The sequence below is a fragment of the Fusarium vanettenii genome (genome assembly GCF_000151355.1).
Source record: "Fusarium vanettenii 77-13-4 chromosome 2 genomic scaffold NECHAsca_18_chr2_1_0, whole genome shotgun sequence".
Taxonomy (NCBI): Eukaryota; Fungi; Ascomycota; class Sordariomycetes; order Hypocreales; family Nectriaceae; genus Fusarium; species Fusarium vanettenii.
The window spans coordinates 82,008-95,498 of record NW_003315867.1 but is presented as its reverse complement, the minus strand read 5'-3'; the positions used below and the strand labels follow the sequence as shown (position 1 = coordinate 95,498).

At 52.5% G+C, this 13,491-nt stretch overlaps 4 protein-coding genes across 4 annotated transcripts; 1 reads left to right on the top strand and 3 right to left on the bottom strand.

Annotated features, from left to right (window-relative positions):
* Positions 1-1,116: 1,116 nt before the first annotated feature.
* On the bottom strand, positions 1,117-2,010 carry NECHADRAFT_75834 (uncharacterized protein; the record flags this gene model as incomplete). The annotated part of the gene is made up of 2 exons (XM_003045661.1): positions 1,117-1,171; positions 1,253-2,010. The coding sequence occupies 2 exons, from the start codon at positions 2,008-2,010 to the stop codon at positions 1,117-1,119; spliced, it is 813 nt and encodes a 270-aa protein (XP_003045707.1).
* A 252-nt stretch (positions 2,011-2,262) lies between these two features.
* NECHADRAFT_33734 (uncharacterized protein) lies at positions 2,263-5,544 on the bottom strand (the record flags this gene model as incomplete). Its single annotated transcript, XM_003045660.1, has 7 exons — positions 2,263-3,012; positions 3,060-3,178; positions 3,228-4,348; positions 4,397-4,755; positions 4,802-4,891; positions 5,071-5,355; positions 5,407-5,544. The coding sequence occupies 7 exons, from the start codon at positions 5,542-5,544 to the stop codon at positions 2,263-2,265; spliced, it is 2,862 nt and encodes a 953-aa protein (XP_003045706.1).
* Positions 5,545-7,052: 1,508 nt separating this feature from the next.
* Positions 7,053-9,179, top strand: NECHADRAFT_66006 (uncharacterized protein; the record flags this gene model as incomplete). The annotated part of the gene is made up of 3 exons (XM_003046230.1): positions 7,053-7,718; positions 7,839-8,279; positions 8,352-9,179. The coding sequence occupies 3 exons, from the start codon at positions 7,053-7,055 to the stop codon at positions 9,096-9,098; spliced, it is 1,854 nt and encodes a 617-aa protein (XP_003046276.1). The 3' UTR covers positions 9,099-9,179.
* Positions 9,180-11,505: 2,326 nt separating this feature from the next.
* Positions 11,506-11,961, bottom strand: NECHADRAFT_32950 (uncharacterized protein; the record flags this gene model as incomplete). Its single annotated transcript, XM_003045659.1, has 4 exons — positions 11,506-11,544; positions 11,616-11,643; positions 11,692-11,799; positions 11,855-11,961. The coding sequence occupies 4 exons, from the start codon at positions 11,959-11,961 to the stop codon at positions 11,506-11,508; spliced, it is 282 nt and encodes a 93-aa protein (XP_003045705.1).
* Positions 11,962-13,491: the final 1,530 nt, after the last annotated feature.

Here is a 13,491-nt window from a genome sequence, read left to right as displayed (position 1 = left end):
TCGTGGTGTTTCCTGTTTCAATACCAGAGACGGGCTGTCAGCGCCTGGAGTCTATGCAACCGTCTTCTCTGTGAGTTGTCTGTATTCTGACCAATTAAAGAGATATCACTTTGTGTTGGTCTCAATGCTGCCTGACGGACGTCGATGGAGATTGACAATGGGGGGCCCTGTGGTGCTGTGCAACGGTGTCTGGATGGAAAGGAGATGGCCCGTCTTCCACTCAAAGATGAGATTGATGTCGACGCTCAAGAACCTCATATTGTAGGGATCGCAAAGCCATAGCCCACCGGCCTGGGGTTACTGGCTATGGCTGTCATCGTCGGGTAGCCTAGCTTGAGGGGCCATTTTCTGCGTCGATGAAGGTTGGCTGTTGTCGTTAGGCGATGTGATCATCTGATACTATCATCTCTATCCTAGTTCCCTAAGTCAGTATTGTTGCCTTCAGCTAAAATGGTCAATGGCATGAGTGGCATTGAACCCGCCATCTCTGTGAGAGCTCTACCATGATGCTTAACTCAGACATTGTCTCCTCCGAGGATGCGGTATCGCTTTTTGTAGACTGTAGTTTTACTTGGAGCTTCAATGGCCTTGACGCCGTCTCTTGTGGACCGGAATGTGACCAAGTGCTCGCTTTACGTCCAGTGGTGCTCATTATAGTTGTCTCATTGGTATTCGAACTAGGCTTGGTTGTATTAGAGCCACTAAAAGATAGTAAAGTATTCATTCGCCATCTCACGTCTGGCATTTCATGACACCCTCCCCCCTACTAAAGTCTCATGCTAGATGCTGTGTGTTCTGGTAGCCTCCTGAGCGGGTTATCTAGCTCTTTAGTATCTGGTCCGCAAACGGAGGTAGAAGAGCTCTCATATGATGTTACAGGATCAGTAGAGACAAATTGGTAATACCAGACAAGCCAAATGAAGCAAGTCAAGCTGAATGCGGCGGTTTACGTTTGTGCATTTTGGTCTTCAATGGCCGCCAGGAATATGGGCAGGAAACCGTCAACACTTGATCGCCCGATGTATCAATGAGGGTAAGGACAGTCTATACTGTATCTTCTCCGCGTAATCCGAGACCGCTGTACCAGCATGGGTAGTCCAAGTTGCCATGACTTTACTAATCCACCAGTAATTCCGGACACTTCCTCAGAATGACCGCTTCAAGGACTCTCCTAGCCCGTTGGAAGTAGAAGTAGAAGTTAAATACACTGGCATTCAAGATGCTTCAAACAACATCTACACCTCTGGCTAACCTGTCAAGCCTCCTCCGTTCAAGGCTGTGATATCGCTCAACTTTATCTTGATAGATCCAGTTGAGATCCTCGAAAAGAACATGGATCGATTCCCAACCGAGAGCACCGAGATCCTGTAGGTGTTTCTCGAAATCGTCCACCGCGAGCGGGCAGATGACTTCTCTACCCATGGGAATAGCCCTCCTCTCGGTGCGCTTGAACCTAGCCTCTAGCTCCTCGCTCTTCCAGTCGTGTAACCACACGCTTGCCAGCGCCTTATCACCATTCCAGGTTTCTGGCTCGTCGAACCATCCAAACACCGGGGGCTGTCCGTAGCAGCGACGACTTGGCCTTCCTGACGCTGGTGTGTGGACAAGCGGCTCTGCCTCCCAGACTGCGTCTTGTGTCTCGGGAGAGAGCGAGAGGGGCCAATACGCGGTCAAGACCTCCGTGTTGGGAGTCGTTGTGCAGCCAAAGTTGTAGTTCTCAAAGATTATAATCTGAGTGTGTTCTTGGGTCGAGTTAATTCCCAGGTTATCCATTAGCTGTTGGTATTCGGGGGAAGCTTTGAACACTTGGTAGACTTTGGGCGAGTCCCAGCCGATACTCAGGATGCAGTCTTGGGGAGACTCTATGATGCGCCCGTAGGAGGGCGTGCGGAGGAATTCACTCCATTTGTAGAGAGGATCAAAGATAAACTCGTCAATAGGGCCGGGTTCTGCTTGGAACTTGGTCCACGTGGAGAATCCAGGCCATTCGGAAGTCCTTTGGGCACACATGGATGGCGGTTGGTGACCAAGATGAGCAGGATGCGCTGTGAGGGGATGAGGTTGGAGAGCTCTGGCAGTGGGCGTATGGAGCCTTTATGCTTGGGTGTGACGACAGCCAACAGCCGTCGAAATGGGATTGGCTGAGGGAGCAACGGATGGATCAGGCTGATCGCTTTCTCATAGGCTGAGAAGACGCCTGCATGACGGACGTGCTACATATATTGATTGCATATATCTAATGTATGTCTATAGCCAAACCATCTAACTCCATTGAACGTGCATCCATCCCTTGACGTTCGTCTCCCAGCTCCCGACGAGCTTTCCTGTGGCCCCCTCTCCCACAACTTCCAATACATCATCGGCATTCTCAAAGACCCATCTCCTCACCGATGGTTCAAAGTCTCTGCCAATGACCTGGCTCTTCAGCTTGTCTACACAGTCTTTGCCCTCCTTGAGAGCGGCTGTTGAGGCAGTGACAAGGTCCTTGATTTTGGCCATGACCTCCTTAGGCAGGTAACTCTTGCCTAAGCGGTCGCGCTCCTTTTCGCGGTCGTTGAAGGAAATGATCCAGTTGGCACTGGCCTTGATTGCGCCGGCCGTGTCGCGGAGGATGGCGAGGGAGTGAAGCGTGCTCAGGGCAGTGACCTGATTCGAAATATTGGATGGATCCGTTATGTCGAGCTTGAGGGTGTCGAGAGCGATGCTGAGAGTGTCCGTAATTTGTGCAAACTCTTCAGGGATAGTCTTTGTTTTGCCGATGCTCGTGACAAAGGGAATAAGCGTGCTCAGAAGGCTAATGACCTCAAAGTAGGTCGCCTCCTGGGGTGTGACATCCTTCTTGGGGCTCTGCAGGAACTTGGTGAACGAGTTGCTTAGCTGGCTCAGCGTTTCGAGCACAAAGATCTGGTCGGGTATCGCGGCTGCCGCTGAAGCCTTGTAAATCGCTGGAGGCTTGTAGCTGAGCACTTCGTGGAATGCCTCGGCGAGAAGCGACAGATGGGCACGACGGTTCTAGAGCTGTTAGCGAGCACTTAGAGGTTTGGACAGTTGAGACGCACCGATAATGCAGGACCAACTCGAAGGCGAGAGTACACAGGCGGTTGAGAGCTGCAATCCCACGAGGGGAAAGACCCATAGTCGATGGTCTCGACAAGTTGGGTATCATCAGTCACTTCGACTAAGCTCTGTTAGCGCTACACCAATAAACAACGTCCGAGAAGACTCACCGAAACGTGGGTCGATAAGAACCTCTGAGAAATTCTCTCCCAGAAGTCTCTCAGTTCTAGTCTCCTCCACCAAGCTCATCGCTCGGGTGCAACTCCATCGTAGATCCTCAATATACTGAGGAATGTCGATAACGCTACTGTAGCTGCCTGACTCAAAGGCATCAATCAACCGCCTGGGCATGCGAAGCTTCAAAGACACGCTAAAGTGAGATTGAAGAAGTTCCATGAGATCCCAACCCCAGTTATCGGATGGGGAAATCAGGGCCGGGGAGAGGGTAGATAGGCGGTCGTAGAAAATGGGGCCGAGGGAGTCCATGATGGTGCGTTTAACACCAAGTGTCTCCCAGATCTCACGCGCTCGCGGCGATGAGCCCGTGAGGAGGTGTAGCTGCACAAGAAGGAGTGAGGTGATTCCATGCTTGGGCGTCAAGGAAAGCTGGTGCTCTAGTAGCAAAACAGCACGGAGAAGTGGTGCAAAAGAGATTGGGGAGTTGGATATCTCTGTTGAGGGAGGGAATGCCAGCTGGATATTGCAGAGAGCGATAATAACCGACAGCTCTGGCTTGATCTCGCCCTCAACGGATGGATGCTTTTCTGTCAGTTCGGCCAACGATTTGTACACTTCCAGCGCATCCTTGGCGATTGTCTTGAAACAAGGCGCTGGTGAGCTGGCGTCAACCTCGACGCCGGTAACCACACATTTCCTCAGAGGTTTCTCTCCAGGCACGTTGGTGTACATGGAAGGACAAGTAGCTGCGAAGTATTGCAACTTGAAAGAAAGGGTTCGTATCCTGGCCGACTTGAGTTCGTCCTCCATCTCGTCTGCCAGCTTGGGAACAAAGTCATAGGCGAGATACGACAAAGCAGGTGGGTTGAGCACCTCAACAAAGGTCTTGATATCGTCGAAACAGGCTGCGTTTATGCCTTGGTCTTTGATGTAGTTGATCAGCTCTTTGAGTCGGAAAGATGCAGGCTCGCCATCGGCAAGATCATCTTTGTCATTTGATGCAAGGTTGAAGGCTGCAGCGACACGCGCCAACAAGATGATCCGCTTGTAGATGGGGCGCAAATTGGGTGATTTGATAAACTTCAAAAGGAGTTTCTGAACAGTCTCCTCAATGCTAGGGCGAGTCAGTGAAAGATGGGCATGGAGGGAATGGCTGACCTACTCTGGTTTCACAGTCTTTACCTGTGCAGCCGCATCAATAAAGTGTTTCCAGACCTTCCAATCCGCTCCCAAAAGGTTCGGTTGACCATTTTCGTCCTCTGTCGACAAGCAATCCTTGCATGTTTGGTAAATGGCTTCATGGTCTCCTTGGCGCTGGTGTTTCGAAATGACTCTCAAGAAGAGCTCCTTTCGGCCCTTTCGGAATTGTACAAGTGGACAAAAGACAGGGCTGGAAACAAGCTTCTCAAAATCTCCTTCTGAGCCATGTTTCTCTACAATGTCATAAAGTAGCAAGATCTCCTCCTCTGTTTGCACACTTCGCGGTTGAGGCTTGGCATCGTCCCCCTCAGCGCTTGCGGCCTGTACGTGTTAGTGCTGGACCTGTTGGCGCAAGTAGGGCAAATACCTGTTCGGATAGCTGTGCAGCACGCTGGATCTGTTTCAACGCGAGCATACCGTATAGCTTCTTCTTCTCGGGTGGCGATTGAGGACTAGTCTTGACGGATGTCAGCTCACGACAGGCAGAGGTGCACGAGGGGCATTACCGCCAACAGATGTGTAATGACAATGTTCCAAAACATGAATGTCCGATCCTGGGGGAAAGATCTGTCGAGGATAGCCGCAATCTGGTACCAGGTCAGCCTCTGGGTCAGCCGACGATGGGCTTTGTCATACCTGTTGGGCACTGATCAAGTCCCAATGCAGCAAACAAGACTCCAAGCACCGGCTGGCGCCAACCCTATCCTTGGGCGAAGCCTTGACGAGGCGTGCCCTCAAAGGACCCAAAGTCTGAGAGAACTCATCCTCGGTCGTCAGGCCCTGCGTTGCCCATTCAAGGAGATCAATGCCGTCCACGTCCTTCACAACGGTCCCTTCCTTGACGAACTTATCGATGGCCGTCACGGCAGCAAACTTGGCACTGGGGTCATCGAGCTGGCTTTCAGCACATATTTTGACAATCTATCCATACTTAGTCTCCTTCAATACCGACGGGGAACCCGAACTGCGCACCTCATAATACTGATCATTAAACGTTCGAGCTCGCTTCTCAGCCAGGCGGATCACGACAGCCCAGTTGCCATCGTTAAAGGCGGACTGGAGCTGGAGATCGACGCCGTTTTTGAGGACCGGCCGCTGTTGGCGATTCATGAGTGCGCCAAGCTTCACGCCCTTTTCCACACGCTCAGATTGGCCTAACGAGGGTGAAAATGAGTCCAGGGACAAGCGTGAGATTGTCGAGAGCTTTGGAGGGGCACAAATTGAACTTGAGAGAGCGTGGGGCAGAGGGGAAGCAGCGGTGTGGCGGTGCGGATGTGGTGTGTGTGGCTGGTGGGAGAGATACCCGCCGCCCCACCTCCTTTGGTCATCACATGACCACCATGACCCCGAGTTCGGTCTTGAACTGATGGCAAGCCCCTGTAACTCAGCCAAATCCCACCAGCAAAGAGTTCTGATGACGCTCCATCCAAATCCTAGTTTTCATGAGAAGTCAAGGATTACATGCCAGTCGAATCCGGACACTGAGGCCACCACAGTCGTCAAGAAACCGAGCCACCTCAATGTGACCCGATGGAACCCCTTTGACCGACGGTACTGACCACGAGCAGGGCGGCCATCCTGATTCGCAAAAGGGGAGAATAGAACCCTGGTATGATCAAACAAGGCCATCTCATCGAGCTCTATGAGGTCATCGTGAACGTCGGCTCGGGCTGCTTAGAAAAGCCTCCGAGGCACTTTGTTTGTTCGGGGGGCACAACCTCCGAATGACTCCCTCAACAGAGTTTGCCACCGAGGTTCATGAAAAAAACTGAGTACAAACTTGCGGCTCTGCTCTGCCCTATGAACGTCTCTTGACACACATGCCGAGGGCTCCACGTTACCTGCTCCCATCACATGGCACGCTGGTATGACGGAGCGGTGGACATGACATCGTATTGGGTCAGCAAATAGGGCTGAAAACCGAATCTTCTCTCTTTCGGGGACGCGTCAGACCAGGCCGAGGGAAGAATGTGAGACATCGGAGCTTCTAGTCCTGGGCTGTCCGAGCCACTCGGGGTTTACAACCAACCTAGGTCCGAACGATACGAGCAGCCTTCTCGGCCTCAAGAACAAAGGGGCACTGCAGATTTGCCAAACACGAGCCGCTATGAAGGAACGCAATGGTAGGCAGCATCAGCATTCCGCAGCAAGTTACAGCCATGAATTGTCTTTATCGACAGCAGCCATTGTTCACAATGTCCCTAACGAGGTTTTACACTCGTCATAATTGGCCTGCCGAGGACTTGAACCGTCGGTGTGCTTAACATCCAGGCACTATTCCCCTCGAGACACCTCAAGGTAACCTGAGAGGGTCACGTGCATATATCCTGTTCAACATCGTCCGGGAAGGACAGAGGGCGGCTGCGCCATCCAGCCTCAACCTGTACCACGACCAAGAGCCTCATTTTCAATCATTCGTTTACAGAGGACAATGGTTGGGGCCTGTGTGTGCTTGTCTGGTAAGCCAACAGGTATAAAGAATCGCCAACCGGACCATAGAGGGCATCAAACACTCACAACTCGACTTTGAACAGAACACCACTGCATTCAACTTGATACTCTCGCTTCTTCTCTATTCCCAGATTGCCTTTGAACAAGAGTCTCGGCCCTCTATGGCGATGTCACGGTCAGTGTCACCTGCGACTGCTGTCACAGAGCAACAGACACCGCCAGACCCAACCGACGCTTCTTCAACAGCCACAGCCCAGCATGAAAGTACTGAAGATGTAATCCTGACAGACGCCCACAATCCATCAGTCCGGATTGACGGGGACGAGCCTCAAGAACAAGCCGAGTCCCCGTCGGAGCTAGCTACCCCTCTTAAGAAGCACGTCCTATACTCCATCATCATCATCGCCATCGCCGGCCTCTTCGCTCTCTCTGCCGCCTGCTGGCTGGTTGCGTTCATCCAAACCAAGGCCGACGGAGGCTATATAAAAGCTATCCGTATCGGCGGAAACGTCAGCTCGACGTGGGCTAAACTGATCGATGCCGCCGTTTCCATGCTGGTGGCTCCCGCCATACTCGCAATTGCCAACTGGCACATGTTCAAGCTCGCTCGTCTCTCTGCGGTAAATGAGCACGACAAAAGAGACTCGAAAGCAAGCCTCAACGTTCTTGTGGAAGTTGCCGGCACAGACTGGGGATCGACCAGCCCACTCAAGTTCTGGACGTTTCTTCAATCACAAAAGCCCTGCATCATTTGTTTGGGCGTCATCTCCATCCTTTCATCTTTGAGCTTCTCTCTTCTAAGCAACGTCACCGCGTACGAGGAAGCCGGAAGCGTAAATACGACAACGACTCTCGAAGTCATGCAGGGGATGCAAGATTTCTTCAGGCAACCTCTGCCCCTGAAAATCAACGACAGCGAGCGCTTGCAGATTCTCAATGACCTTGAGAACCAGCTTCAACTTCTGCAAGCAACCGACCTAAATTCAAGATCCGAAGGCTTCCTTGGCGTCAACATCTCGAGCCGAGCACGCCGAGAGATGCGCCCGACCATCGAGCAGCTATTCAACGTACCTGCCTACAAGATTCTGGCATCATGCGAGCCATCCAGCCTCTCAGCAGTGTCAATTGGTTCTCCAGACAAGAACGATTCGCACGTCAGGTTTAACCTTGAGGAAGCTGCCACATCCTCTGAGTCTGGGCCTACACAATTTCGAGCAGACTTTGGCATAGTCGAGGAACTTCTTGCAAGACAAGGGATAGAAGCTGCGAGAAAAAATGGTTCATCAGTCAGGTACCCCCTCATCGCATTCAGCGGAACAGCGACTTGGATCGGAGGATTCAGTTATACTGAGAACGAGACTGTCGACTTGACGGAAACAACGGGATACGGCAGCGTAGTCCCATTCCGAGCGAAAGGGGTCGTCCGCAGCCCCTCTTGCGCTGGAGAGAGGGAGTCTATGAGCGAGAGCTACGACTTGACTTTCTGGGGCGTAGTCTGTAGTCTCAAAAGATGGTCTGGAACGGCGACGGCCAATCTCACCGGAACGACCTTGTCACTGACCCAATTCAAACTAGATGGCGAGAAGACTGAACCCCAAGACGAAACACCAATACTTTTCCTAGGACAAAAGTTTGATACGTTCGAGAGTGGTCGTGTAGGAAGATCGCCAGGCATTGGCGGTTACCTCTTACGAGCAGCTCATAGGGCATACCAGGAGGCGGGCTTATCTACCTGGGATATCGAAACACTTGTTGACGCATTTGTCTGGTACGAGGCGGCAGCGAGGGAAGCAATCCAAGGCGACAAGAGCGATGCCAAGATCGAGGGCCTCGTCTCCCAGGTCGAGGTTTTGGAGAAGAAGCCGGATACATATACCATGACCTTTGTCCCATGGATGCTCCTCTTCGGCCTTGTCGCCTTAGGCGTCGCCTGCGCCTTAACAGTTGCTCTATCGCTCGACTCGCTGGGAGTGCCGTCTTTCAGGAGCGGGAGGGTTCTGGACGCGGTGAGGTTGACGGCTGACCTGGGAAGGACGCTGGGTAGGACTGCTTTCGAAGAGACTTACTGGATGAGCCGTCAGGAGCTGAACGAATGTGCTGAAGGTGCCAAGTTCAAGTATGAGCCCGACAAACGCCTGGATAAGAACCGAGAGTCGTACGTGATGGGGGTTCGTCTGCGACTAGTGTCTGTCAGACAAGGTGGCGAAAGGTAGGTTTCGCATGGTTGCACAGGGTTGGCATCTTGACCTTGTATGTATGACGGGGATGGATGTAGTATCACCAGGTTATCCTAATTCGTCGATGTTCTCAAACGTGCTATCTACATGAACAGACTCGTAGACAAGGTTAGACACAGCTACGTCCGACACGGCGCGACGGACAAGGAGAGAATGCGACATGTTGTCATGGATACACGGCAGGAACACTTGCCAGCTGCACCTAATTTCAGCTACGCTGTATTCAGTTGAGTGCCTTGCCGTTCTCGGTGGCTGCGCTTCCTGCAGCTCTCAGCCAACCACGCGAGGTTCTGGGACTTGGAGGATAAGACGAGGCTCTCCCCTCCCGTCGCAAATGCGAGTCATTTGTCTCTTCAATGACGAGAAGATTCTTAGTACTGCCTCCATATTCTTCAACTTCGTCGCGAAGAAGAAATGGTATCGCAAGAGATGACGGGTTACGACAGGCCAGTGTCACCGCTGTCCGTCGACGAGCCGGCATCACCACCTCCAACAGTAGCCAACGAGGCAAAGACACAAGCGACATCCACGGATAGCCTGTTGCCCAAGGATGCCGTGGACGGAGAGGGAGAACAGGCTGAGATGCAGACCTATCGCCGGACCAGCAAGACCGTCCTCGCCGACATCGTCGTGGTCTCTGCCATCGCCTCAGTCGCCATGTGCGTCTCTTTCAGCCTCATCCTCCATATAAAGCTCAACACCCGAAAAGGATTTACACAGTCTGAGCCCATCGGGGGTCGTACAGCCCCCTCAAGCACTGGACCTTTGTGCGGACGCGTGATCCCCGACTGATCTGCCTCGCTACCGTGGCTCTCCTTTCTGCCTTGAGCTTTTCGTTCCTAACAAATGTCACGGCGTACGAGGCTATTGGATTCAACATCGTCAACGTGACACAAAAAGTCGAGACGCTATATGGGCCGGAGGATGATGAACCTGCAACAGTGATTTCAGACATCCTCAAGTCTACCCGAGACATCGAACTCTCAGCACAGCTCACCAGCAGCCTGCACAGTATCCCCCCCGAAATTGGAACTACAAACACCAGTCATCAAGCCGTCCTCAATGTGTCGAGCCAGTCTCTGTCCAATATATCAAAGTCGACGAAGAGACTCTTCAATGTGCCCGCATATCGGCTTGCAGCGTCCTGCAAGCCCGCTGATATACGAGGTTTCCATGTCCGGTTCGATTCAACCGAGGAGAACTATGCCGAGTATCATCTACAGATTCAGATGGTGTCAAACTTGACCGAATTTAAAGGCTCGGGCAGCAACATGGCCCCTTCACTCAAGGGGAAGTCAACCCCTGGACTACCGCGCCCTCTTGTAGCCTTTAAGGACGAAAAGATCTGGATCGGGTGGATCTACTACACCGAAGAAAAAGGCATCGTGAATTATGACACGGACTACGGGCCATTGTACACCTACCGCTACTCTCCTGAGAAGGACAACCAAGTTTTGGACTGGACGATATTCGGAGTGACTTGCCAGCTAAGCACAACCATGGGCACGGCAACAGTCAACTGCAAGGATAGGTCCGTCTCAGAGGTCCATCTTGACGAACGAACTCGCAGATTCGAGGAGCGTCGTCCTCTACTAGACAGCCTTCAAAACAAGTGGGAGATCGCGTCACCAGCTTTATACAAAACGCCCGGTCTAGGCGGGCACCTTGCTGATGCCGTTTTCGCTCCAGGATCTGACTTCCAGATGTCAAATATCCATTACATCGTCAAGGCCTTTGCGTGGCTCGAGGCCAAGATGAGGGACGTGGCGTACAACATGGCGGAGAGGGACAGCGGCAGGAACATGGAAGTTGAAGTCATGGCTGAGGGGAACGGCGAGCAACTGTACACCATGACTTTTGTCCCCTGGATCCTGCTAACGGGCCTCTTGGCTCTTGGCACAGCGGGTCTACTAGCCATCGGACTGGCACTCGATTTCCTGCGTACGCCGTCACTGCGCAGCGGAAGAATGCTGAGCCCGGTTCGACTGATGATGGACGTGGGTGCTGTGCTGGACAAAGACGTCTTTGAGCAGGCCTTGACGTGGGACGGGATGAGCTAGACGCTTGGGTTGAGACTGTGGAGCTTCAGTACGAACCCGCAGGAGAGCACGGAGAAGCCAGTGTGACGGAGGATGGCGATCATAGTTGCTGTATGAGACTGCGGCACATCCGTCAATCCAAGGCTGAGGATTGAAGCCTCTCAATTGGGTCTTGTTGTGGCATTCGATCTCTCTCGGCTTGGAACTCTTTTGCCCAAATGTAATCTATCCGCCATATATGATTATCGTACAATGTTTGTAGTGTTTCCTTTCATAAAATACAGTTCTCGGGGTCGAGCATTCGATCGTTCAGCGCGTATCCGTCTCGTCTCGAGTCGATCGTCCTAGAACCAGCCGCCGCCCTCCTTCCTCCGTTTATCAGTCTGCAGCAAACGTCAGTGGCCATTCAAGCTCGATATCACCAACCAGTCGGCGTCAATTGATTCAAACGTACCCATGCTTGCTTGCAGTCGCGATACGCCCTGTAAAGCCGTCAGCTCATTGATCCCCCCAGCCACGATTCGACATACTGGAAGTACTCCCCACACATGGACTTGTCCCCTCCGTTTCTAAACAAGCACCGATAGCTCCTCTGCGCAGCCTCCTGGCACGGATCGTAGTACTCGCTCTTCGATTTCCTGTCCACGTTCAGCTGGTCAGCTCTCGTCGGGTGGCAGCGCGGCGATCGCTCACGTCTCAAACTTGCGGCGCTTATCGTCGCTCCAAGCATCCGATCCGTTCTCGGTCGGCTTGGGAGCCTCGGCGGTCTCCTGTTTGGTGTCTTGCGGCGTTGAGGACATGGCGATGACGTTTTTTGGAGGCGATGGAGCTGGGATGTTGCGGCCGCACGGCCGTCAAAGAAAATAGTGGGGGTGGATCAGTGGTGCCAATCTCCTGATAGCTGTGCTAATCCTGGCTATTGGCACCATTCTTGCACCAAGATACCATGTGCCAAACTGTTGAGAGCATGATTCCACCACTTTTGCATCTATCTGCTTTCAGCTGGGACCTTTGCTATTTCTAGAGCAATTTCTGGCTTGAGAGGCTCAGTTTCAGTCCATTAAGAGGAGGTCATAAGCGAGTGGCACTCGGCATTCACCCATTACAATCCCCGGCGCCGTACAAGAATTATCCACCCTAATAGTGCAATAACTAGGACGTCGAGGAAGAGGCAATCGGATTTAAACTATACACGTAGGCAAAGACAGTATTAGTTCTCGAGCTCCCACATAGTCAACTGTCTGCGACATGCCTTCACTCGACACACCTGGGAGCCGAGAATCTAGCCCTTGCCTCTGTTCTTCTCGTGCGGTTCAAGACTGGCAGCACACAAACCAGAGAGTCAGAGATTCTCAGTCGAGATCAGTCTAGCAGAAGCAGTTCAGTTGCGTCTTCGAGAGTGTCGAATGGTGCTATGTCCGAATGCCTGCCCAGAGACAGCCAAGGAAAGGGACCAAGAAGGCAGACTAAGCAGCGATGCATGAAGAACAAGCCAGGACCTAGACTCCAAGGGCGAAAAAAGAGGCCGCTTCAGGTCCCAGGAGGTCTTAGTAGAAGAGAGCAGAGAGGAATAGCCGTGGCGTGCTACCAGTCAAACTCGGGGTTGCAATATACACTGTTCGACATGACGGGGGACACTCTCAGAAGCGGTACTTTAGTTTTGGCAGGGTGAACAATGGCTACCGCCTCTCTCTGTCCAGCGCTCATCTGGAGTATCTGTTCGCACGGAGCAACTGCTCAAGCGAGAGGCGGTCATTGAGTAATTAGACCTAGTGTCTAGGATGATCTGCGAACCGCATTCTCAGCCGTGGGGAGGGATCCCGCAGCTTGCAAGGGAATTGGATCTCGGAAGAGTTGAAGGGAGTTTCTATGTCGATGGGTCGAGCATGGGGGAACACAATAAGCCTGAAGCGCTTGAACAACTGCTGTCCTCTGGACTGTAGCAGCGTGGATATTGACCGGTACGGATACGAGAGCTCCTTGCTCGTCGTCCTCTCAACCCTGGCAGCGATAGGCCTAGCAGACGCCATTTCCGCAACACCGTGTAGAGTATGTCATTTCTCGGTCAGATCTCACTAAGCATTTCGATGCTTTCCTTCCTTCGTCAATCCTCGACGCAGTGGCTCAGCGTCTTGGGCCTCCCATCACCACGGCCGTGTCGATAAAGAAGAGGCCAGGATCTTCTCACAGCTACTAGAAGATACGTCGATCGATCGATGAGAAACATTAGTTGAATCGGCTTCCAGATGCCATCTTTATCCACCCAAATTGAGTAAGCAATCGTAACGACAGCCGGGCAAAACAACGAGTCTCCTCCTGGTACTGGCCCC